We start from the raw sequence: 25,230 nt of genomic DNA on the forward strand, positions 1-25,230 counted from the left end.
AAAGCATATAATGTTATAAAATGAAGTAAAAATATTATGGCAACATTCATAATGACAAGAATAAAACGACATAGAAATAGAAAGTACAAGATCTAATATCTAAATTACTGTAACAAAACCATAATTGCAAAAACAAGAAGACTGAAATTAAACAAGTTGAAAAACAGAAAAAAAAATTTTATGAGAAAAAAGTCGCCTTCTAATGAGAAAAAAATGAGAAAATTATGAGAATAAATGATGAAAAATATTAATTGTCATTTTGGTAACAAAGAGATGGAAAAAAATGTTACAGTGTTGCAAGCATAAAGTCAAAATATGGGAATAAAGTCAAAAATGATAAGAACTGGCTGGAAAAAAACAGCTGGAATTTTAGGAGTATAATAAAGTGAAAAAATCAAGAAAAAAGTCCTATTGTAATGAGAAGAAAGTTACCAGCATGATACCTGGAAAATGTCTTTTTAGCAGCATTGACTGGAAATCTGAAAAAAAATATTAAGTCATAATATTATGAAAAACAATAATAAAATGAGGTTGGGGAAAAAATTACATTATGGCAAGAAAATTATGTTTATTATGGGAATAAAGTCATCAAATCTACCTTTCATTCATCATTTCCACGTTTTCTGCAAACCAAACTCTAATGGTAAAACGATAAAAAGGTTTCATGTGTTTACATTTTAGTCTTTCTGGAAGCGTTGACTGGATGGCTATGATTCTGGCCATCTCTGGTTTGAGTCAGCCAATCCCAGGGCACATATAGACAAACAACCATTCACACTCACATTCATACCTATGGACAATTTGGAGTGGCCAATTAACCTAGCATGATTATGGAATGTGGGAGAAAACCCACGTGTGCACAGGGAGAACATGCAACCTCCACACAGAGATGGCCGAGGGTGGAATTGAACTCCGGTCTCCTAGCTGTGAGGCCTGCACACTAACCACTCTACCACCGTGCAGCTTAAACCCCAACATATCACAAATAATTTAATAAATATCCCAAAAGTCCAGCTCCAATTGAAGCACCTGGTGATTGAATATGAAAGGTGTAATTACGTTTGAGGCCGCTTGAGGTCAGCAAAGAGCAAGTAGACAAACCTTGGCTGCATAAAGTCATCGAAGCTTTCCCCTTAGAATAAACATTTACAATTGTTATTACAATCTGTGTGGTTGATAACCTCTGTTATCTTTTTATGCTAAAATAATATAAATGTCCACATCTCAAGTGAAAGACACCAATTATAATTATTGCAATAAACCAAGTCAATAACGGACATCTGATGATCTTCATCGATGGTTTTTTTCCACATGATGGCTTGTGAGGAATGTGAACGTGACTGGACAACCTTCAGCGTCTGTGAAGGTCAATTAAATCGTGTGTGTGTGTGTGTGACTGGAGTCGCTTTCATGGTGGCGTGTTTGGGTTATGACGGACCACATGGGGGTGTCGGGAGGAGGGGAAACCTTATCTGGTAGCGCGGGGCCGACACAAGAAGAAGAAAACATTTGATGAACTAAAGCGTGCTTCACACGCCACTTTAGGGAGCTAAGTAGCCATTCCCGAAAAATCAATAGACCGTCTTTCCTCGGCATGATGTCACACCGGGGTTGGCTCATCTGGACAGAAAGGAGCCATTGTGCCGCTGTGTCATTGCGATAAAACGCAAAGGGATCACATTTGTGGCATCGGAAGAAAGAAAGCAATACAAGCTTTCTTGTGAGATGACGACTAAAGCCGAAATTATGACATAAAAGGTCATAACTATGAGATAAGTCAAAATTATAAGTCATAATTATGAGATAAAGTTTGAAATAATAAGACAATATAAGTCATTATTATATAAGACATCAAAATGATGTGATAAAACAACACTGTGATAATTAACGTATTCAATGAAATAAATGCTAATAATTCTGAGATAGGAAAGTTATAATTAAGCGATATGAAAAGACATGTGTCATGTGGCGACATACACTAATTCTGATTTAGTATTGGTCTTTTCATTCTAATAAAATTGGAGAAAAATAAAAATCAGGTATGTTGACCTACTGTACTGTACTATGTACTACTATGTACTGTAATCAAGACATAAGGATTTTAATGATGCACATGTCAAAATGATTTTTTTTTCCATCATCCTTATTCTTCATTCAAGGCATTTGAAAGACGTTCTACACGTTCCTCCAGTCCAGTTGTGTATGAGAGCAGAATGTAGCATGTACAGTATGTATGTACAGTATGTATGTACAGTATGTATGTACAGTATGTATGTACAGTATGTTTTTGTGTGTGTGTGTCTCTGCTTCCAAACACCTTTCATAATCTCCTACTTCTCTCGAGTGCTGGGGATTTTGTATTTCTCCAAAAACTCTGCATGTTTCTGTCGCAGGATTTCTGTCTGCTTCTTAAAACCGTTGACCCTGTAAAGACAGAAACGAGTCAGGAGCAAAAAGGGACTGTCCAAGTCCAAGTCCAAGTCTCAAGTCCGCAACATTTGAGGGATTTGACTCAAAAACATGGATTAATTCATAAATCATGCTGTTTTGTTGCAGGGTACAGTCTACAATCAGGCAAAAAGCCAATTAAGCCTAAATTAAACATTTAAATTATTTACATTAAAGCATAAAAATGGCTACATGAACTCAAATACGCAAATATACAGTAAGCCATTATCATTTGTGAGTGTAGTACTCGACATCGGCCGCTAGGTGTCACTAATTGTTGGGTGAGACCAGCACCAGGCTTGAGGGCCAAAACAACCGACCTTTATTGCAGATTTAATGACCTCGCAACAGGCACAATCACAAAATCACTACATTAGAAGACAAGTTTTCTTTTAGTTAGAAAGTCATATTTATGAAGTTGAAATTATGAGATAAAAAAGTCCAAAATCTGAGATAAAAACGTCAAAATTAGGAGATAAAAAGTCACAATTATGAGAAAAAAAAGTGTAAAAGAAATTAAAAGTCATAATAATAATTCTGAGATAAAAAAAAATATCAAAATATGCTAGGTTAATTGTCCATAGGTATGAATGTGAGTGTGAATGGTTGTTTGTCTATTTGTGCCCTGTGATTGGCTGGCCACCAGTCCAGGGTGGACCCCGCCCCTCGCCCAAAGACTGCTGGGATAGGCTCCAGCAAGCCCGCGACCCTCGTGAGGATAAATGATAGAAAATGAATGAATAAATGATGCAAACATAAGCCGTTACACAATAATGGAAATTCACTTATCATGGTCGGGTCTGGAACCAATGAACCGTGATAATGGAGGGATGACTTTATCGTAGTAACACAAGCTGATTTTTTTTTTAAAAAAGAGTGCCCCACCCACCTGGCCCTCTCTTTGGACTCGTTGTATATTTCGGCGATGACACGATCCTTTTCGTCCATGTAGCTCGTGTGGACCTCTTCCAGCTTTCTGCAAGCAGAAGGACACATGACAAGTGACACACTCCTCCAAGGAGAACTTCAACCAATCCCAGCCATCCGTGCTAAGATGTCAATAAACCAGGCAGGGAGGATGGCTGCATCCTACTTCCAAAGCTGTTTGACTGAAAAAAAAACATTTGGTACCAAGCTATGCTGTTCCACGTCAGGCCTGTAGGGGGCAGAAAAGCACACTACACATGGATGCCTGCTGGTTTTTGTCACCACAGCGCCCTCTGCTGGATATGGTGGCTCATTAACTCAGCCACCACAAACGGAAGCACTAATTTAGAGGTCGTAAAGAGTCAATCTAATTTACTTATTTAAATGAAATGTGTTCTTATTGCATGACGCGACAAACCTCAAAGATTGTTTGAATAATAAAACAAAACAAAACAAAAAGTAACCCCTTGCCTGGTACTTTTCATTTCTTTCTCTGGTGTCATAAACTCGTCAAAGTGGTCCAAAAGCGGTGAATAAAATAACGCAGGAAAGGCCACCTGAAGAAGACGAAGTGCACGCCGACGCTGAGCACCATGGTGAGCAGGCAGTAGCCCATCAGGCGGAAGTTCCTCCTCCGCTGCCGCTCCCTCTCCTCTGCCGACATCTCCTGGCTGTGAGACTGGTACACTTGCTCCCAGTAACGCATGTTGTCCTCCGCCGGCGTGCTGCTGGGGAAGGGGAGGGAGGGGGGTGTACATCATGTGAGCTGCATATGAACCGATCTACAGCGACATTGTTATTAATATTGTTAAAAAATCAATGCAACCAGCATGGATGGAAAAACAGGAAACCTTGTTGGAGCAGGTTTTCTCTGTGGAATAGATGTGTCCCATTAAATGCATTACTTAGCCGCCTCCTTTTTTTTCCTTTTTTTTCCTATGCCGGCTATGTGGAGATGTTGCTAAATTAATGCGTCCATATTTACATACACTACAGAGAATCAATTGTTATTTTTCTGCAATCAAAGGCCTTCAAATGCATCATCACCTGGTTCCCTGACTGGATGCTGATCGGAAGGCCTGTCCTCCTCCTCCTCTGTAGGGATGTCTGATTTTGAAGTCGTACTCCTTCCTGCTGGTCTCCTTGCTCAGCACACGGTAGGCCTCGTTCAGCTGCACAAACTGGCTGTGCAGGGCTGGGTTTGACGGGTCACTATCTGGGTGTAGCTGTGGTGGCACACGATGGAACGGGTCAGTCCAGTCTAAGACAGATCAGGATATCTCTAACATACATCTCTGCTCGGGTGTGAAAAAGGCTCGTGTGGTCTGATATTGTATTATTACACCCGATGATTACCTTTTTGGATTTGTGAAAAAATGCATTTTTGATTTCATCCAAGGTGGCATCACATTTGACTCCCAGCAGGTCGTAGTGGTTTGCAGCTTTTCTGCCATGAAACAAAAAAACACAGCCAAGTAGATAATGTTATTACTTACCACAAATGAGCAATTTAAGTTGATTGCTTTGGATATTATACTCATATTATTGTGCCATATAGAGTGTTATCATTACATTAATGAAAAAAATGGTCTCAAAGTATTCTTGACAATAATATCATTCATCTGCAATAATGGGCTCTAAATGCAATATATTAAGTTCTATGTGAAATATTTCTATAATGCCTCATATTAACTCACCAGCAAGAGACTGGTCATATATTTAATCTCGTTTCATAGTATATGCATACTGTATTTGTATATAAGTGGGTAAAACTGTTGTTAATCTTGGGTTTTTTATATTGTTTATTTTTCTATATTGTGTATTTTGTACTGTTTAACTGATTATGTACTCTTGCTGCTGTGCAATGCAAATTGCAAAATGTTTTGCCTTTATATTTATTTAAAAGGTCCTTAAAAAGTGCAGCCCTCATGTAATTAAATATCGTTTGTGGTTTGGAACTGGAAAAGTCACATTGTTAAAGCGTGTAATAGGATTGTGACTTATGCCTTAGTCAGGTGCCTTTTGTCTCTTGCATCAGTGTCGGTTCAACACGGTGGTTTGAAGGCAAGGGCAAAGCTGACCAAACAGGTGGAGTGCTAGTATATTTATAGATGTTACCTTTGTGCAATGTTCTGGGAAAACAGGCGCAGTCCACTCTTGCAGCACCACAGGCAACTCTGGCAGAGACGAAGCTGCGCCTCCAACTGCATGGTTATAAGATGCCCGGCAGCTCTTCCTTTGAAGAGAAGGCATGTGTCAATTACAGCTGTGTAACTGTATTACCAAGAAGATGCCATTTTGGTTACCTTGTTTCTGTAGTTGCATGAAGAGGGCACAATGGTGTTGTCAACAAATACTACCACCGCACCCTGACTTGTCTGAGCACCATAACAAGGGTGACACTGTTATTTAGAAGGGCGACACAGCAATAACGTCATTTTGACATTGTAAAATCATTATGTGTCATAATGTGGGCTAAATGGTTATTCGCTGGACGTTGAAACTATGTAAACAAGAATGGTACCGCGTTTAAAAGTGACTTTTATCATTGCGTGGCAGCAGAATCCCCCTAAAATTATCTTACAGCATAGATACACGCTGTACAACACTACATTATACAACAACAAACATACACAATGCTAGCCGGAGTTAGCATCAGGCACTGTTAGCATCGCCTGTCACCGCAACAATCTAAACAAACAAGTTGCTAACAACGAGTTATAAACACGGCAAAAAAACATCAAATTAATTTGCGTGTACTCCTTACAAATGGCGGTATTGTGGACAGAAAGCAGAAAACTGACATACCAGCATGACAGGGTTTCATAACACATTTCAGTGCAGTTAACTCCGTCAATGCACGACTCTCACACCGGAAATAGAAATACGACACCTTCAAAATAAACGACTTATACATACATATTATACATATTATACTTTATTATGACAGAAAACAGTATTGAAAATCGGTGTATTGACGTAAATGCTTGGCACGTGTATGTTTTGGGACACTGGTCACTTGATTTGCAATAAATCGACATCTATTGACAAATGTGAACATTTCTCGTCGTATTTAAGATTTCTAAGGTCACGTGTGATGCCAACCAATGACGTCGCTTCCTGTAACTGGACTTGCTCGAGGACCCTAGGGGAAAAGACACCAGTGTGTTTGAATCCGGGGTATGCATCCTAAAAATGTACATTTGGAGGTTCACATGACGTCATCATGCTGCGCGAAGGCTCCCCCAAATGCGTCCTCCTTCTCCATTGAGGAAAAAGTCTGCATCCCAACCAACCTTCGTAGCCCATCATATCCCAGCATTCTTTGCGCGCTTCCGTCTAGCCCTTAAAAAAGTCAACATTACGGTGCAAAGCTCACGGAATCAAGCGTAAGTATCGATGAATGAACAAGTATTCGTTTCTTTGTAAACCGTAAGTAATGATTTATTTGTGTTAGTAGAGTGGCGTTTAAATATCATACATTATTCACAAGTGGAAATGTTTGATTGTGATGTTACTGCCGGTATTTAATGACCTAACACTTCATATTATGAACATAACAAGATAGTCATTATGTTTTAATGGAAAATTATGTGTGTTAGCTTTTATGAACGTTCTTGTGTTTACATTTGTCTTGCTTCCGTCTTTCGTGGAAATGGAGGAAATGCACATACAGTAAAGCAACTATAAATAATATGTACGAGTAAAGAACGTTAACGAATACATATGAAACTATTGCGCTTGTGGTTTTCATCTTCTTTATGATGATTGCAAAGATTGAGGAATATGAAGGATGTTCTCCTCCTCTTTGGCTTCCTGCACCTCATCATTATTTCACATGCCCTCCAGCTTGATGCAGTGCAGGATGCTACATTGTTATTAATACTACTACTCTTTAATCTATTAGGTTTATCTTCAGAGAGATTCTCTTTCCCGTAAAACTTACATAAAAAACAAATAACCTTGCTCGCCTTCACTGCAGTTATGATACTTTCTTACTCTACGGTTGCGATTGAAGGCTGATATCATTCTGTCATGACGTCAGGGTAAATTTGAGACAATGTGACCCAACCAGGAAGTGCGAGGCCGGTTAGACCATCTGAATTCACAGGGCTGATTGGCCGCTGGATTGGGAGCCTGAGAATGTCTGGCATCCGTAGACCGGGTTAGGCTACTGGCCTGGTAGGATGCAGACCCCGGATTGAAATTGAGCCAACGACGCAAAAGTGTATTACTACATTTTTGTTCACAAACGACGAATTTGGGGAGTTATTTAGCTAAAAATATTAACTTCCTCTTCTCTCCTGTTTTTTTTTTTTGGGTTGTACCCAGGTTGCCACTTGCGGAAGAGAGAGCAAGTATACACACTCCATACAGGTAAGCGAAATATATCATTTTGTTTGCAAGCTACGGAAATTAACAATTGAAAAGTTGGAGTTTGTCCATAATTGTGTTGCGTTTGATGTCATATTATTTACCTCCGTGCAAGAATAGAGCCATTCATTCATTTTCTATACCGCTTCATCCTCATGAGGGGGTGCTGGAGCCTATCCCAGCTGTTTTCGGGCGAGAGGCGGGGTACACCCTGGACTGGTGGGCCAGCCAATCACAGGGCACATATAGACAAACAACCATTCACACTCATTCATACCTACGCCTGGCCTTTGACAACCGGGTAGACTACGGGTCGGATTCAGGCCTTCGTTGACAAGGCAGGCTTCTAACCGTCATAGACCGGGTTGGCTACAGGTCAGCCACTGGTTTTTGTTGACTGGGTAGACTACAGATCGGCTACTGGCCTTCATCGGCTGCAGACTCCCAGCTAATTTCCACTGCCTTGCGTTTGATAATAAAGTTTAGCATATTGTAAAATGATGTCATAGAATGCGTGATAACACATATAATAGCTATAAATGTGCTCTTTGGACCTCTTGGCCTCTTACGTTTTGGACATTATGAACAACCATTGCATATTTTCCGTGTCAGTAATTAGGAACACCTCCGAGGATGGACCCTGAAGTGTCCTTGCTGCTGCACTGTGAAACCTGGCGAGGGCTGCGTCAATCCCAAGTGCGGGTGGAGCTCTCCGAAAGGTGGGATTATCCGTGTCGGCGGCATATTTACAGCGTGTGAGCGAGGTGCTTAAATGTGGACTTACAGGTATAATCGTCAGACGGACGCAGCTCTTGAACGTCACATCGCAGAGGTCTGGGCGGCACGGGTGTCCAAGGAGCCGTGGCTTTTCAACGGCGCCAAATTCAGGCTGCACTCTTTCCACTTGGCTTCGCCTGTCACGGAGCTCTCGCGTTGCCGTCAGTCACGCCGAGGCTCTACAGACAAGGAGACGCTTGAGGTGCCGCTGCTCACGCTGAGAGTTGGACTCACCTCCTACAAGGACTACCTGGGGACCAACTGGTCCTCGGCGGTGGCAGACCTCCGTCGACGCGGTAAGGCGGACTTTGGTAGCAGCGATGCCCTGCTGGCCCAACCGTTGGGCGTGGGCGCCATCATGTGCACGGGTGACAAACGGGTGGTGTTGATCAGGCGCAGTCAGAAGGTCGCCGAGGCGGGCGAGAAGCTGGACATTCCTGGTGGTCACCCAGAACCAAAGGTAACATTTTGTGGTCGTGATTCATGCATCGGTGTTACCTAAACGGCATTCTGGTCATCCTCAGCTGGTGTGTGAGAGTCTGGGTGAGGAGACCATCACCATGAACCTGCTGGAGAAGAGTCCCGAAGCTGTAGTCTCTGAGCTTTTCTTATCTGTGTGTGCTGAGATTAGAGATGAGGTGGGCCCTCGTTAACTGGTCAGTAGTAGAAGTGAGAGTGTTTACTAAACACGTTATCTCCAGGTGAACGTCCCTCTGAGCTCCCTCGGAGAGCCACTGCTGATGGGCGTCGCTCTGAATCACACCAGCGCCGGGAGACCGAGTGCTGAGTTCTACGTCAGGTTTGTCTGGCTTTGACAATTCTTGGGATTGGGAAGTCGCACATTCCCATTTTGGAGCTGCCGAAAAACATGGCTGACAATGGCACGTCAATAAGCGTGACCAAATTAGGTCAATTAGGTCAGTGTTGCTAAAAATACATACGGTCATCCCTTGAGGCATCGTAGTTAAATTATAGCTTCCTTGCGTTTTTCACAGAAATTACTTGAACTATGGTCTATTACTAGTCAAAACGTAGTATGTAATTACAAGTGATATACAGTATTGTGGCCACTAGGTGGCAGTAATGACATACTAGCATTGAGACATATGGTCATATCACATTATATATTATATACATTATTTAAAAAAAAAAGAAAACCTTAAACTGTATTATGGAAAGCAGGAAGTGAACAAATGTAACAGTTACTGATTGTAAAAGTACCAGATGGAGGGGTAGGATTTAATAAGCTTTGCTTCTTCCTACTCCTTTTGGACATGTGGAACTGGGAACTGATTATGGGATGCACCCAATTGGAATCTGATGCATGTTCAACTGAAATTAAACCATTACATTAGCTTACATGACGTTACCTTAACTCTGCATGAAGTCAGCCACGGCATGTCCCACATATTTTGAGTGGGGAAAAAAAAGTTATCCTCCCATTCTGTGTGGAAGTGGTATGTTTTTGGCTTTGTGAGGTTTAACGCTGAGGCTAACTGGTTAGCCTGCCAGCTTGAGTCCCTACAGTAGTGATGTGGGATACTACTGATTTTGTCTGATCTGATACTGAGTAAAATTCAGGCTGGTAGCAGTGAAGCCAAGATAATATATACAACATGAGGAAACAGGGTAAAATAATATCAAATGTGGAAATAATATAAAGTTTCAGTATTGCCTACGTTTTCAGATTTTACCAGTTTTTCAGGGCATACACGTTCCCGTGTGCATCGCCCCTAAAGCTGTCGTTTGCGTCCCTCAGTTGTTCACTGTCATCAGCTGAAGTCAAAGCGCTGTACTGGAAAGGAGGAGCCGAGGCCAGCGAGTCCACCGACATCGTCTTCCTCAACAAAGTGGTGAGAAACGTTGACCCGCGTGTTTGTTTCCATGTTCGGCACAAACGGAAAAATGATAACGTAAAGAAAAATTCCCGACAGGAGGTGTTGGGCCTGGACAGGGGCAGCCCTCTGTGGTCGGAGCTGTGTCCTTCCGCCAAAGGGGCGGTGCTGCTTTACCAAAGAGTGAAGCCTGACGTGGAAACGAGAGGCGAAGAAAGCGATGCTCAGAGATCACATTAGGCAAGGATGGCAAGCTCTGCTGTAATATACGACTGAGCTTTATTACTCCTGTCAAGAGCGCTATAAAGCAGACTCGTTATTCCAAACTGTACAGTTTATCTATTAAAGTATTTTCAATAAAAAATATTTAAAAATTGCACTTTTAGACAGTTTGTGAAGTCAACACTGAACCAGAGATGCTCACCCGCATAGTAAGGGTAATCTCACCCTATTGGAGACTTTTTTTTTTTTAAATCATTGCTTATCTGAGCTATTTTTAATGTTGTTGGATTTATGGCTATGATGTCTTAATTCCCTGATAATTAATCGATACAACCTCAATGCACTTTTTTTCTTCACCAGAAGTTCTCATATCCACTGTTGTAGCACATGGCTTGGTCATAATAGACAGTGTTCCACTGAAATGAAAGATAAGATATAATCAATAGGGTGTATTGAACCGATGCTAAGCTAATCTATACTCACATATCTGGGCTGTGGGCTCCAAGCCTGCATGTGTGGACTTGTGCCATTCCACCCTGGAAGAAAAATATTCATAACAACATAAACCCCATACGGACAAAAAACAGGATGCTTGGCCATTACACCGACAGGAAGTGACACTAAAAGGGAATAAAACTGCAGTCAACATGTCGATGTAGCGTATGTACCCTTTAAGCCACTCCCCCTGATCCAATGAGGTGGCAGAGGCCCATGTGGGCGGGGTCTTTTCTTCTGCAGGTATCTCTTCTTCTTCTCTGTTTTTGGAACAGGGGGCAAAAGCCGTCGGGCCTGGTCTTTGTACTCCTGCAGCAGCGGCCCCGCCGCTTCCTGAGGCAGCTCGGCGTACTGCAGCTCGTCCGGAAGTTGGCCGTGCTGCTCCGGAAGACTGCAGCTGACTGGACATCACAGGTGAAAGACGGACTTGAATTTGCGTCGAGCGGCCTTCTCCTTGCCTTTGTATCCGTGTTGGGAACATGTCACCCACCTTGGAGTTTGAGCAGGGCGATCTCAGGGATTTTTTCCCCGCTCTTCTGATGTTCCGACAGGCGTCTTTTCCACTCGGCCGCTGAGGGAAAAACAACCACCACCGAGCGATGCCTGAAGTCGGCAAACAGTTGCAGCTTGTAACGCTGTGCGGAGAAGAGGATGTTGCACTGGAGGAAAGAAACATTTCCCCCCGGCAGTGAGCACCAGTACTTATCAAATGCACTTCTGCCACCTAGTGGACGGCTTAAAAATTGCCCTGAAGTCAAATTATTTGATGGGTCATCGCCTCTGTACCCTCTTGTGCCAAAAACATAAATATGTTGATGGGACGAATTGTTTGAGTTCATAAACACGTAACTACGTCTTTGGTATTAAATGAATTAATATACTAGTACAACAATATATAATCATCAATTCATACATTCATTAATTTTCTACTGCTTATCCTTAAATAAATTTTATTTATAATACAAAAATAATATACAAAGAAAAAATATATATATCAAATAAACAAAAGTAAAAATTAATGAGAAGGTAAATAAATGTAAATACTAAGTTTTGTATAACAAAAAGAAGTGAAATCAGCTGAACAATTATAAACTAATTAATTTAAATGTTTTCTCAAAAAATGACGGCTGTAATTAAATCTCATGAAGCAGAAAGGTTAGACCTTGAACACTCCTGAATTAATATACATGTACAATATATAATAACAAATACATTTCTACAATTCATTCATTTTCTACTGCTTATCCTTAAATAAATTTTATTTATAATACAAAAATATACAAAGAAAAAAATATATATATATAATAAACAAAAATAAAAATTAATGAGAAGGCAGATAAATGTAAATAAAAAAAGCTGAGCAATTATTAAAAGGTAAAACCTTTTGGAAAAGATTGGAAACAGGCTAAAATACTAATTAATTTAAATGTTTTCTCAAAAAATGACGGCTGTAATTAAATCTTATAAAGCAGAAAGGTTAGACCTTGAACACTCCGGCACCCGCGTTGACAAGCGAAACATTACCTGGTCCAGGATGTAGTTGCCTGGCGTGTGAGCGGCTCTTTGGATTAATTCAGTCAGACACCGAGCCGCCTGCTGCAGCCGGCGCTCCCTGGCTCCTTCTCTCTAAAAGACCGCCCACAGACATTTGACATGTATGGACGTGGTGATGATGCAGTGTGATGATTTTGTACCGACCATCATGCAAGCCAACAGCTCCTCCGTGCCCAGCAGCTTGTATTGTTTCTCTGGATGGCGCCGCATGTGAGCTTTAGCCCAGTGGCTCTTCCCAGAAGCCGGGAGGCCCACCATCAACACCACCTGTGGACGCAGTAGAAGCTCCAATGATATAGGAAGAGGCTTTGCCTTCAAATAACAACCAACCTCACACTGCGCTACGGATTCTGGGCCCAATGTGTTGCGAAGCCTCAGCCCGGCAGGGAGCCCCACCAGCGGGGTGAAGCCGGGAGGTCCGCTGTACCACGGAGGAGCTGTGGGGTCCAACAAGAAGTGGACAGAACAGTTCTTGCAGAGGACGTGAGGGTACAGGGCGCGGCCTTGAAGCACTGATGCGTCAAGGGAAAAAGCCACGCCCATGAAACGACCGTTTTTATGGAAGGAGAGCTGAACGCTTCCATTTGTGGAGAAAGCCTGTGTGGGGGTGGGAATGCTGACGATTAGTGCAAATTCACTTGAAATGAAGATTCAGAAGGGGGAAAAAAGTAATTCACAGCATAGCAGCCAATGATATCGCCCTGGGAAAACGTCTCTCCATAGTCGTCTTCCACTCCGCCGCTCACTTTTCTTGCTCGTCCGTCATAAGCGAAAGAAAAGGCTTCTTCACCTAGACGCCAGGTGGGGAAAAGCAAAGAAATAACAAAAGATGATGGATAGCCGTCCCTCATTCTATCACTGTGTTTCAAAAATGCACAAATTAGCAAAGGACCCATATTTAAGAAAATTTTGCTATTTTTTTTTTTTACCAAATTAAGCATTTTCAAGCATAAAAATGGCAACATTAAGTAAAATACAAATACACACCATCTGACTATATGCTGCTAGACAGCCAACGAAATAAATAAAGGAAACTCCGTACACAAGGCTTACTTTTCTTGCTTTCTTTGTCATGAATGTATGCGTGTGGTAATTGTAGCACACAGAGAACACAATTGCTATCTATAAATGTACATTAAATAAGCTAACCACAAGTAGCTAGCCAAAACAAAAGCTAGCTAACAGCTACGCCGCAGCTACAAACGCATTCAAATTCAGAATTCAGAAACATTTAAGCTCGCTATTTTTACTGCTTTTTACACAGATACTCACAAAAAACGAAATGTTTTAGAACAAACACAGCTTGTTTATGAGCTTTTCGAACTTCATTTCTGCCGTTGCTAGCTTGTGCTTCACAGAGAGAGGGAAAAAAACGTCCAAGACTAGTAGCGAGAAGAGCACTCACTCTTGTTGTTACTGAAAAGGATTGTTTTTGGAGAAGATGTCTCACTTTTATCTTTTTAACCAGTTGTACTGTACATTTTAACGTATTTATTTAATAATCAGACACCTGGGACAGGCTCCAGCACAAGCTGTAGAAAATGAATGAATATTTGCTAACTATGATCCACTTTAGTCATTTTAAATAATCTCAGAAATCACATGAAACCACTATCTTTTCGCCAGTAGACATGACACGTATAAGCTAGCCATCATGGCGGATGTTGGTCCAGATCCGGACCCAGTGATGGCCCTTTGTGGAATATTGGCGGCGTAATTACTTCAGGTATTATGGTTAAGGGGACTGCAAAGGCGGTGACATCACTTTACAGCAGGGATCCATAACTTCCTTTATTTACAAATGAAACAACAACTTTCCTGACAGAATCAACCTCCAGGCATTCTGTGCATTATATATATATTTTTTTTTGGGGGGAGGGGGGTTGGACTCCTACCAATGGTGTAAATGCACATCTGACACCAACATCTTACCTAGTAGCAGTGATGTTTGGGCCAAGGACCAGCCTATTCGCATGCCGTAGGACTCGCCGCTTTCCACGCCGCCCACCGCGTTGTTGCTGATCAACCTCCTATCCAGTCTGGCCTCGAAGCCCACGCTGCCTTGGGACACCCCGTGGGTGAGCCTGCAGCCTGACCACAGCAGGGGGAATCTGTCCCAGAAGCGGGGCTGACCGCAGGCGCCGTCTGGCCCGACCTCAAAATGAAGATGACTGTCGTCTGAGTTAAAAACACACAAAAAAAACCATTATTGAATAAGATGATGTCATAAAAACATGCGAGAAGTGTTAAAATGCTCACGTGAATCGAGTCTGACTGCGTCTTCAACTTCAACCCGATGTGTCTCGTCTCTCCCCGGGGGCGCTTGTGGTGGCTTGGCTCTGGTTGACGGAGAGAATACAACACTGACATCTTCAAAAAGTGTGATATACTCCTTAAAAGGGACACCCATGTACGTCAGAGGGCTTGTGTATTCCATTTCCTGTTGCCACTGTGTGGCCCCGGGACTAATTCAGGAAGTGACCTATGTATAGCATGGATATAAAACCATAAAACCTCATTGGACGGTTTTGGAAGTGTTTTCATAGCAGATTTTCTAGGCAGAATAGGTTCCATTACATGCATGAATTAGCTGCCTAATTTTTTGTTTTACCTGTTTTATATCTTTAGAAGGCATAAATAAGAGAAAGACGTGTGTACATGTCTCACATAAAGATTGTGGATGGTGGGCAAAATTCCAAAAAACAAAAGTGCACTTTATCTGTGTTTATCTGTATGAGTGTATGGCATTTTAGGCTAATTTTAGGAGCATAGATAGTTCTAAAGTGTTTTAAAAACGAATCTCATCTGGCAAATGTCACTCATATTCGTTCAACACACCAAATTGGCGGAAAATGCCCCCGGAATCTGACTTCCGCGTTTACGACACTTGCTCTCGCTTTACGTTGACTTCGACGGTTGCTCATTTAAAGCAAAATGCATCACAAACATGTTTAAAACAGTCACGGTATCTTTTAGTTTTAAAGTTAGTTATTCCCCCTAACCTTTTATATCGTATCTCCTCTTTAAACTCGTAGAAAGCCCGACCTCTGTCGTCCGTCTGTGGTGGCTCCGGTTCGACCCTCTCGACTTGGTTGTCATCCTGAACAGAGTCGGTTAAAGGACTCTGCGCTTCACTTTCGGTCTGTGTCGCGGAGTCGGAATACTTTCTGGCGGTTTGGTCTGGATCGACAGGGGGAGACGAAGCCGCCCCCTCCGTCAAAACTGTTAAAATCGTCGCTCCGTCGTCTTGACGTTGGACGTCTTCGTCTGCGTTTTGGCGGTGATCCAGCGACGACCACAGCCTGCCTACCAGCTCAGTCTTCAGTCCCCTGTGGTCCAAACCAGCTTTTTCAAGCCTGGACCGGAGTTCTGCTACTTTTAGCTTCTTAATGTCCGCTAGTTTCATTCTTACTGTTACACAGTGGACGTGGTCAAGTTCTATCACGACAAATATTAAGCGAAATTGAGGAAAAAGGTGCCGTTTTCGCATCAAAAACAACAGTTCAATATGGAGCCCTGTTTTCTGATTGGTTAGCCGCTTTTTTCTTCTTCTTTGGTTTAAAGACGGGCTGCAACCGTGACTTAAAGGCACATACCGCCACCTACCGTATCGGAGAATATAGCATTGATTATAACCTACATTGTTTTCTAATATTTCAACACTATGCTAAAAGAATTGCATATTTCCTGATATTACGAGTTTATTCTCTTAAAATTGCAGCATTTTTTCCTCACAACTTCTACTTTTTCTCTTAATATCTCGACTTTTTGCTGCTGTTATTTTTTTTATTTCCCCACTATTTCAACTTTCTTATAAATGTTATTCTTGTTATATCATTATTTATTCAAATAATATTTTGACTTTATACCAATATGTTTTTCCCCATATGTAGTTTTTCAGAAATTACAACTTTTTTTTGTCATTACGTTGCGATTAAAAATATATATTTTTTTAATATTTGTATACTGCTAAAATGACTTTTTCCTCATATTTTGAAGGTATTTTCTTATTTTTTGTCTTGATTTATGTCTACTTTAATTTTCCAAAAATTACCATACTATTTTGTTTTATTTTCTTCTCATATTACGACTTAAATAAAAAAAAAAATGAATATACGACCTGATGCGCATGCGTTAATGAGGCTAAGAACGTTCACGCTGTTAATGCTCTATTTTTGCCAGCCTTGGTGGAAATAAAAATTGTATAATCACAACTTTGGACACATTTCTCTCCAAAATGACAAGCATTTTATTAGACAAGTGCATGAACAGGACTTGGCTCGACAAGAGGTAGAAAATAAAGACCTGCTCGGCAACAAAACGATCCAAAAACATCGACATTCAGTTACAATTAACAAAAAGTCAAATCTCTTTTCTTCAGATTTGTCCCTCCGCTGTGCGCGCATCATCACGACTGCATGGGCAGCGACTTTGCATCATTTTTTTATTCAAAACTCCACAAAGTTGCCTTGCCGCTACAGACTCGTTCCTCCGGTCTCTGATCAACTTCCGGGTCATGACATCTCGGTCGCATCCACACAGACAGCGTCATTGCAACAAATCGTCATCAGGAGACACGTGACGAGGCGTTCAGGGCACGTCAAGCTCACACGGTGAGTCGCCCTTCGCCGGATGCTTCACAACAAAAAGCATCTCGGAGCTAAGTTTGAATATTTCACACGTGTGTAAATCTCACAAAACAGTGTTTTTCCCATGTTTTCCGACATGCACCTTATTGACATTTCCACTCAGATGAGCCAATTCCACTCTATAGTGTCTTATAGTGCTGCCCATGGGGGTGGGGGTGGGGGGGGGGGGGGGGTGCGTCCAGACCTTTCGCTGTGGGCCACATACTGAAAATTTTAAGTTTAATGCTAAAAAAATATTACATATACTTACTTCAAGGAAAAATCAGCTTTGTGGTACAAGTAGAAAAACTGAGTATTAGTACTACTTTTTTCCTTCTTCTTCTTGTTTCATAACTTTATTCCTATAATGTCTGAACTTTGTAGCCATAATGGTACAACTTCTTACCCAACCAAGTTTGCAAAAAATGTACTTTGTTTGGTTTGTTATGTGCGTTTTTTTTTTTATTTGTAATATTTTAGCTGCTTTTTTCCCTATAATATTATGCATTCACACTCGTAAAATAACATTTTTCTCTTCATAATTAAATTTTCTTGTAACATTACAAATTGTTTTTTTTTAATTTCTTGAACTATTTCAACTTTCACAGTATTAATACTTTATTCCTAAAGTATTGTAACATTTTCTCCAACAATTCCCAGTATTTTTTAGTGGCAGCGAAATTGTTCCGCACTACGAAATATTCTTCAAATACACGAAGATGCCTCTGGAAGCTAATCATGCTAGCAGTGCAACGTCAGTGTCCGAGTGGCTCGACGTGAGATAAAGGGGATATAAAGTGGGAAAAAGGAAAAAAAAAAAGAACCTCTCGGCGACAGTTCGGCATCAGACCAAGACGGTGGGCGTGTCCGGAGCATACGGCGTGGCGGCGGAGCCCTCGGACGCGGCCTCCCTCAGCAGCAGCTCCTTCTCCCGCAGGAGACACGGCCCGCTGTGCGAGTGGTAGAGACGCATGAAGGCCACGGCGGACTCAACCAACCACAGCAGCGTCACACACCACAGAGATGCCTGAACGTGCACACACACACACACACACAAACAAGGAATCAGTCTCACTGCAGGGATCTCTAATCCCAGTGGGATTCGCTTATGGATCCACTTTGGGAAAGTGGGAGAACCTGGCACGGAGTTCCGAAACACTAACTGCACATGACATCATTCTTTTCCATGTCATTTCATCTGAACGAAATACTGAAAATCACTTTCTTTATGTGTGGTTATTACAGTGAGGGTGTCCAAAGTGTGGCTCGGGGGCCATTTGCGACCCATGGAGTTTTTTTTTTTTATTATCCCAAGACATATTCTAAAAATATAATTTAACACGCAAGCTAAAAAACAATTACTGCAAAAATGGAAAGAAATTGCAGTAATTTGACAAGAATAAACCAGAAAAGTCATAATTTCACAAGAATAGTTACATTTGGAGGAAAAAATATTGTAATTTTAGTAGTATGAAGTTGAAATATTAAAGAAAATATGTTTTATTTCAAGTTGCAATATTATGGGAATTTCTGAAAAACATTTAAAAGGGAAAAAGTTAGAATATTCTGTCAATAAAGTCCAAATATTATAAGAATGAAGTGAGAATAATACTAAAAAAAAAAAAAGAACTTTTTAGCATATCTTTACAAAATGTCAAAGTTGCGTCCTTTCATTTTTTGGTGGAAAACGCTTGGCCACCCCCGTATTAGAGCATACGGCTGTAGACAACCCTCACATGGCCTTTCATTTCATGTTGCAATTCACTTTTGTAGTGAACTTTGACCTCGACACGTTCCTCAGGGCACGGTCCATGACCACTAAAACACTATTAGTGTGCTGTGACTTGGATTTGTGTGTCTACTTGTTAGCGTGTACCTGTGCCAGGCTGAGTTCCACGTAGAAGGACGAGGTGTCCACGTCCAGGTAAAGCGGCACAGACTGGGACGCCGCACAGCTAAATATCCACACAAAAAAAAAAGGACGACTCGTTCAGTTTGGGTACAAGCACCAAGCAGTATCAAAACATACACACACACACACACACATAATGGCTGACCTGAATGGTTGTGTGTTGTTGTCGGTCACCGTGGCACACCAGGATGCCAGACCCAGAGACAAGATGACACTGGCGCCCCCGGACAGGAAGAACATACACACACTCAACAGCACCGTCAGGAAGGATGAAAACAAGGTGCTGTTGGAAAGATATACAATCATAAACATGGCGTGAATAAACATTAGCTGAAAACTACTACCATGAATAAGCTCATAAACGTGAATAAGTGTATATTTGTCGATTTATTTACGAGTGTTTTGGTCTTGGTTGCCCCAAGACGTTAAGACTGTACAGTAAATAAGAACATATACATTACAGAGCTAAAGTGCTATTATGCTATTATGCTAGCTCCGCTGCTGCCATTTAAACATGTTAGCATAGTTGCTAATGGCGCCATAATGAGTGCCGTCAACTAGCTATAATATATTTGTTCATGCGGGCTTACTCGTCGTGTCGTCCGTGGAGGTAAAAGAGGCTCCTCCAGCCCTGCGCCGCCCCGTAAAGCACCGTGAAAATACCCACGAAAGTGGCAAACTGGCAGGCCGCCGGCGGGCCCCACTGCTGCACTACCAAGCGGTGGTGGGTGAAGACCCCCGTTTCTGCTCCGCCGTAGCCGGGCTCGGTCCTCCAGTGGCCGCTGGAGAAAAGCGCACAACGGCCTTTAAACGCGGAGCCATTGAGCGCCATGGGGACCACCACCAGCAAGCCTGCCGCCATGGAGAGGGCGTGAGCGGCGCAGTGAGCCAGCAACAGCCGCCGGTCCAGCTCCATGTCCGGCGGGGGGGGGGAGGTCACAAGAGTGGGTTGGTTGTAAAGTGAAAATGCATTAAAAGTTAGGGCATGTCTCTGGAGTGCAAACACGGAGCGTTTGCAACCTAACTTTTAAAACGAAGACTGACACACTGAAGCAAGGGCGGGGACCAACTATAGCCGAACAGTTACACAACTTGTTCGGTCAAAGATAAGACGGATGTAAGACATCTTACTCTGCACCACACAATTCCATACTCATATTTAATTAAAAACTATTTAATTAGCGTCACTCGTTTGACCTTAGAATTCAATTTAAACAGGCACATATTAATTTATCAATATATATATTCATATTAATTCATCACAGAGTCGTGGAAAGCCGTGACTGTATTGGTTCTTTGAGTTGAGTGGGACGTCTTCTGTACACATACGATCTGTCCCACTGTCACTGACGTAGCGTTGACGTCACTTCTATCCCTTTACTAGGTCACCAAAAAAACAGAACCTGCGTTTTCTTTTTAAATCCTACTATTCCCTCCTTTAAATTGATGCATTTATAAATTTTGATATTTTGATATTATATGGTATATTACGGGTAGCACTTCAGCAACCAGTACCAAAATGCCGAAACCCGGGATCGAACCAGGGACCTTTAGATCTTCAGTCTAACGCTCTCCCAACTGAGCTATTTCGGCATGTTGCTGAGCGCAATGAAATCTATATATCTCGTGTATTCGATATATATGTATATATGTATTCGTGTATCGACATATATATATATTTGTTATATTTATATTCTATATATATTTATATATATATTTAAACGTGTCATAATTGGGTTAATGTATTGTAAATATATATAGTATGTACCTTAGGGCTTTGTAATCGGCTTGTGTGGCCATGACTTGATTTGGGGGCGTTCCGTGGCAGGCACTACGATGACGTCATTTGCACACCGAAATCACGCAGAGGCTATCGGGAAGAAAGGTCAAGAATTGGTCGGTGGGAAAAAAAGCTCCGACCCACCACGAAACACACAAACAATACGGTGTGAATAGCGACCATCTTGTACGATTTGTTTACCTTCACTTTCAGTGTAACACAGCGGGAGTTTACACTAGCATGGGTGTTTTTGTACGTTGTCAAAGAACGCTAGCTAGTGTTAGCAAGCTAGCTAGCAGCGCTAGCATGCTTGTTTTTGTTTTGTCGTAGTAGTACGTTCCTCCAAGTGGATTCCCATTTCCACGCAGACCGCCCGAGTGATGTTATCTTGTTCCTGCCGGGGAAATGGATGAGAAGTCCAGCAGCCACCACAGGCTCCTGGTGGTCCTGCTCATGGCGCTGATCTTCGGCGTCATCATGATCCAGTACGTGTGCCCGAGCAGGTCCGAGTGCCGGATGCTCCACCGGCTGGGCTCCTGGCTCAGCGTGGCCGGTGCCGCTGGGACTCCCGGTGATCTCCGAGAGCAACGGGATCCTTACATTGCAGAAGACGGCGCCTTGGTGCGTTTTATCCCCCGCTTCAATTTCACCCAAAATGACTTGAATCGCGCGGTGGATTTTAACATAAAAGGAGACGACGTGATTGTGTTCCTGCACATCCAAAAGACCGGGGGAACCACGTTCGGTCGCCACCTGGTGAGGAACATCCAGCTGGAGAGGCCCTGCGAGTGTCATGCCGGCCAGAAGAAGTGCACCTGTTACCGGCCGGGAAAGAAGGAGACGTGGCTCTTTTCACGGTTCTCCACAGGCTGGAGCTGCGGCCTTCATGCGGACTGGACCGAGTTGACCAGCTGCGTCCCGTCACGGATGGACTCGAGGGAAGCCCCGAAGGCCATGCTGAGGTAGGCCAACCGCAGGGGGACCATCTGGTGGTCCATAATCAAACACAGAAATCCAAATTTCCCTGATCTTTGTCTTATAGGGCAACAAAGCAAATTCATGTGTTGCCTAACGAAATGCAACCCTGATCCAAAATTTTGGAAAGATTGTAGTTGTAGTAGAAGTATACAGGAAGTATGTAGGAGGTTCACTCCCATGCTACTGACATCTTGCGGCCTGATTCAGGAGGTCGCCCACAGCCAAAGCTGCCAATGTTTTTTGACCAGGTGCTAATTGGTGACCTCAGCAGTTGTGTTATTTGTTTATATTAGTATATTGTGTATATATTATATTATATATATTTACATATATTTATTTATATTTACATTTATTTATTTACATATATTATATTTATTTATATGTATTAATTTATATATAAATTTATTTATTTACATATATAACATATTTATTTATTTACATATATAAAATATTTATTTATTTACACATATATAAATGTATTTATATTTACACATATATAAATATTTATCTATATTTACATATATAAAATATTTATTTATTTACACATATATAAAATATTTATTTATTTACACATATATAAATATTAATATATTTACATATATTTATTTATATTTACATATGTTATATTTATTTACATATTTGTATATTTATTTACATATATAAAATATTTATTTATTTACACATATATAACATATTTATTTATTCACACATATATATTATATTTTTATATTTACATATATAAAATATTTATTTATATTTACATATATATTATATTCATTTATATTTACATATATTATTTACATATATAAAATATTTATTTATATTTACACATATATAAACTATTTATTTACACATATATAAACTATTTATTTACACATATATAAACTATTAATATATTTACATATATTTATTTATATTTACATGTTATATTTAATTACATATATATATTTATTTACATATATATATTTATTTACATATATAAAATATTTATTTGCATATATAAAATATTTATTTATTCACATATATAAAATATTTGTTTATATATATATATAAAAAATATATTTATACCTGGGCTTGTGTTATTGACTTTGCAGTTAATGGGATAGAGGCATTACTGGAAGCGTGTCATTTACTTTAGCGTCTGCAGACGTGCGTTCCTAGCTAAATTAGCATAGTAGCATAGCTCATCTACCTGAAAGACGGCCGTGACGTTTTACTGTTCCTCTCCAGTAGGAACTACTACTACATCACCATCCTGAGAGACCCGGTGTCACGCTACCTGAGCGAGTGGCGTCACGTCCAGCGCGGCGCCACCTGGAAGGCGTCCTTGCACGTGTGCGACGGACGTTCCCCCACGCTGTCCGAGCTTCCCAGCTGCTACCCGGGCGACGACTGGTCGGGCTGCACCCTGCAGGAGTTCATGGACTGCCCTTATAACCTGGCTAACAACCGACAGACGCGCATGCTAGCCGACCTGAGCCTGGTGGGATGCTACAACGTCTCGGCCATGAGCGAGGACGAGCGTTGGGCGGTGCTGCTGGAGAGCGCTAAGCGTAACCTCCGCGGCATGGCCTTCTACGGGCTGACCGAATACCAACGCAAGACGCAGTACCTGTTTGAGCGCACCTTCAACTTGGAGTTCATCGAGCCTTTCACACAGCTCAACGGCACGCGGGCCTCCAGCGTCGACGTCCCGGTTGAGACGCAGCATCGAATCCGCCAGCTCAACCGATGGGATGTGGAGCTCTACGAATACGCCCGCGATCTTTTCCTGCAGCGCTTCCAGTTCGCCAGGCAGCAGGAGCGCCGGGAGGCCAGGCAGAGGCGGCAGCAGGAGAGGAGGCGGCGGCTGCGCGGGAGACTCGGAATCAAGAAGCCAACAGCGGCGCCCCCTACGCTTGACGGACGTCTGGTCGTAACCGAGTCGGTAGCGCGGTCTGAGGAAGACGGCGGGGAGTCCGAGGGTTTGATGCCGGTGTGGTGGGAGCTGGATGAGAACGGCACCATGGAGGACTACGTGGACAACGTGGAGCAGTGGAAATGACTTTTAGTAATGGAGGTTCTAAAAAAAAAAAAAGAGGCCTTACTTTTAGTTATTGTGGAGCAGCACCTTGACATAAAAAAAAAAATCGATGAAACGGCTGCAAAAGGTAACATTTACAGAATATTTCTGTTATTTATAATTGTACATTGTCAATAATCATTTCAAAACAAACGCGTTATATTATAACTATTAATCCTACTGTGATTTTATTATACTGTGATGTTTCTTTTTGTATTAATTTATACATTTTGTGTCCTAGAACCACATTATGCAAATGACTGATTCATGTAAAATCATTTCGGGGATGATTATTTCATCACATATGGATCATATTTCGATATTCGATTCATCCTAAAAGCGACTCAGGCAGAAATCAAAGATTCTTTTGAATCATCTTGAAATATCCTCGAACAAAACTCACATTTTTTTACCTTTCAGTTATGAGCATGGCCTTCAAGTCGTTTATCGTTACAGTACAGTGTTATTATTTTTTTATGATGAACAACGTAATACCTTTTTTTTATGTCAGAGAGCAATGTTTTTCCAAGTGTCTGAAATGCAAACATTGACAAATGTAGCTTTTTTATAACAGGAAATGGATACCTCAATGTGTAGTCTAACTGATACTGTAAAGTAACTGAACTTATCATGCATCTTTTGTTTTTTATATATATATATATATATATATATATACATAAAAAAAATAATCAACCTTTCCACTCAGTGAAGTGTGTTTATTTTCTATAATGTAGTTCCCTGGAAGCACCAACAGAGGGTGTTCAACTCAAACTGACAGCAGCAGCATCATTCAACAGTATACCAAAACGTAACAATCACAGATTTGAAATTAATCATGATTAATCACCATTTGCCACTATGTGTGAAATATGCATTTTATAAAAGACGGACTATTAGGATCACATTGAAAGAAAATAATCTTGAGATTTTGACAAAAAAGGCATACATTTACGAGAATAAAAGTCATAAATGTCGCATGAATAATGTTGCAAATTTACAGTAAAAAGTGGAAAAGTTATGGAAGCGGACAAAGACGTAATATTACCTTTGTCCAAGGCCAAATGTCACATACGGAAGTCCCACAGTTGCATTTTTTTCATGCCTACAAGGCTGTAGTACAGTTGAAACAGTATTCAGGAAGTTATGAACATGATTTCTATGCTTTAGCTATGAAAATATTAAATTAACACTGAATCCCATATAGCTATTGCGTCTGGAAAACAATGAATATAAACAAG

At 41.3% G+C, this 25,230-nt stretch overlaps 5 protein-coding genes and 1 non-coding gene across 11 annotated transcripts; 2 read left to right on the top strand and 4 right to left on the bottom strand.

Annotated features, from left to right (window-relative positions):
- Positions 1-2,330: 2,330 nt before the first annotated feature.
- dnajc4 (DnaJ (Hsp40) homolog, subfamily C, member 4) lies at positions 2,331-5,585 on the bottom strand. The gene is made up of 6 exons (XM_078788631.1): positions 5,494-5,585; positions 4,732-4,822; positions 4,423-4,601; positions 3,933-4,103; positions 3,338-3,424; positions 2,331-2,424 (listed from the first exon to the last, which is right to left on the bottom strand). Exons 1-6 carry the CDS (start codon positions 5,583-5,585, stop codon positions 2,331-2,333), a joined length of 714 nt encoding a protein of 237 aa, XP_078644757.1.
- Positions 5,586-5,691: 106 nt separating this feature from the next.
- On the bottom strand, positions 5,692-16,511 carry LOC131108752 (heterogeneous nuclear ribonucleoprotein U-like protein 2). 2 transcript variants are annotated; one of them, XM_078788417.1, is made up of 13 exons: positions 15,635-16,511; positions 14,892-14,971; positions 14,565-14,810; positions 13,310-13,422; positions 12,963-13,229; positions 12,777-12,899; positions 12,603-12,704; positions 11,569-11,737; positions 11,252-11,479; positions 11,067-11,119; positions 8,777-10,999; positions 8,534-8,705; positions 5,692-5,777 (listed from the first exon to the last, which is right to left on the bottom strand). In XM_078788417.1, the coding sequence occupies exons 1-11, from the start codon at positions 16,120-16,122 to the stop codon at positions 10,937-10,939; spliced, it is 1,932 nt and encodes a 643-aa protein (XP_078644543.1). In that variant the 5' UTR covers positions 16,123-16,511; the 3' UTR covers positions 5,692-5,777; positions 8,534-8,705; positions 8,777-10,936. The 2 variants fall into 2 exon arrangements, with proteins under 2 accessions (XP_078644543.1, XP_057916022.2); XM_058060039.2 differs by having other exon boundaries at positions 12,777-13,229.
- On the top strand, positions 6,486-10,743 carry nudt22 (nudix (nucleoside diphosphate linked moiety X)-type motif 22). 4 transcript variants are annotated; one of them, XM_078788419.1, is made up of 8 exons: positions 6,486-6,555; positions 7,708-7,752; positions 8,362-8,468; positions 8,536-8,986; positions 9,051-9,164; positions 9,228-9,325; positions 10,286-10,379; positions 10,461-10,742. In XM_078788419.1, exons 3-8 carry the CDS (start codon positions 8,383-8,385, stop codon positions 10,599-10,601), a joined length of 984 nt encoding a protein of 327 aa, XP_078644545.1. In that variant the 5' UTR covers positions 6,486-6,555; positions 7,708-7,752; positions 8,362-8,382; the 3' UTR covers positions 10,602-10,742. The 4 variants fall into 4 exon arrangements, with proteins under 4 accessions (XP_078644545.1, XP_057916068.2, XP_078644546.1 ...); XM_058060085.2 differs by lacking the exon at positions 6,486-6,555 and adding an exon at positions 6,566-6,764; XM_078788420.1 differs by lacking the exon at positions 6,486-6,555 and adding an exon at positions 7,276-7,603 and having other exon boundaries at positions 8,369-8,468; positions 10,461-10,743.
- A 352-nt stretch (positions 16,512-16,863) lies between the features above and the next one.
- On the bottom strand, positions 16,864-20,494 carry LOC131118057 (transmembrane protein 179). Its single transcript, XM_058064607.2, has 4 exons — positions 19,763-20,494; positions 19,318-19,455; positions 19,137-19,215; positions 16,864-18,287 (listed from the first exon to the last, which is right to left on the bottom strand). The coding sequence occupies exons 1-4, from the start codon at positions 20,086-20,088 to the stop codon at positions 18,105-18,107; spliced, it is 726 nt and encodes a 241-aa protein (XP_057920590.2). The 5' UTR covers positions 20,089-20,494; the 3' UTR covers positions 16,864-18,104.
- A 198-nt stretch (positions 20,495-20,692) lies between these two features.
- Positions 20,693-20,765, bottom strand: trnaf-gaa (transfer RNA phenylalanine (anticodon GAA)). The gene has a single exon. It is a non-coding gene; the product is annotated as a tRNA-Phe (tRNA).
- A 149-nt stretch (positions 20,766-20,914) lies between these two features.
- hs6st2 (heparan sulfate 6-O-sulfotransferase 2) lies at positions 20,915-24,292 on the top strand. Of its 2 annotated transcripts, none has more exons than XM_058064605.2 (2): positions 20,915-21,914; positions 23,164-24,292. In XM_058064605.2, exons 1-2 carry the CDS (start codon positions 21,358-21,360, stop codon positions 23,972-23,974), a joined length of 1,368 nt encoding a protein of 455 aa, XP_057920588.2. In that variant the 5' UTR covers positions 20,915-21,357; the 3' UTR covers positions 23,975-24,292. The 2 variants fall into 2 exon arrangements, with proteins under 2 accessions (XP_057920588.2, XP_057920587.2); XM_058064604.2 differs by having other exon boundaries at positions 20,918-21,914; positions 23,161-24,292.
- The last annotated feature ends 938 nt before the right edge of the window (positions 24,293-25,230 follow it).

Source organism: Doryrhamphus excisus, linkage group LG23 (genome assembly GCF_037039965.1).
Source record: "Doryrhamphus excisus strain RoL-2023G ecotype Guam linkage group LG23, RoL_Dexc_Guam_v1.1, whole genome shotgun sequence".
Lineage (NCBI taxonomy): Eukaryota > Metazoa > Chordata > Actinopteri > Syngnathiformes > Syngnathidae > Doryrhamphus > Doryrhamphus excisus.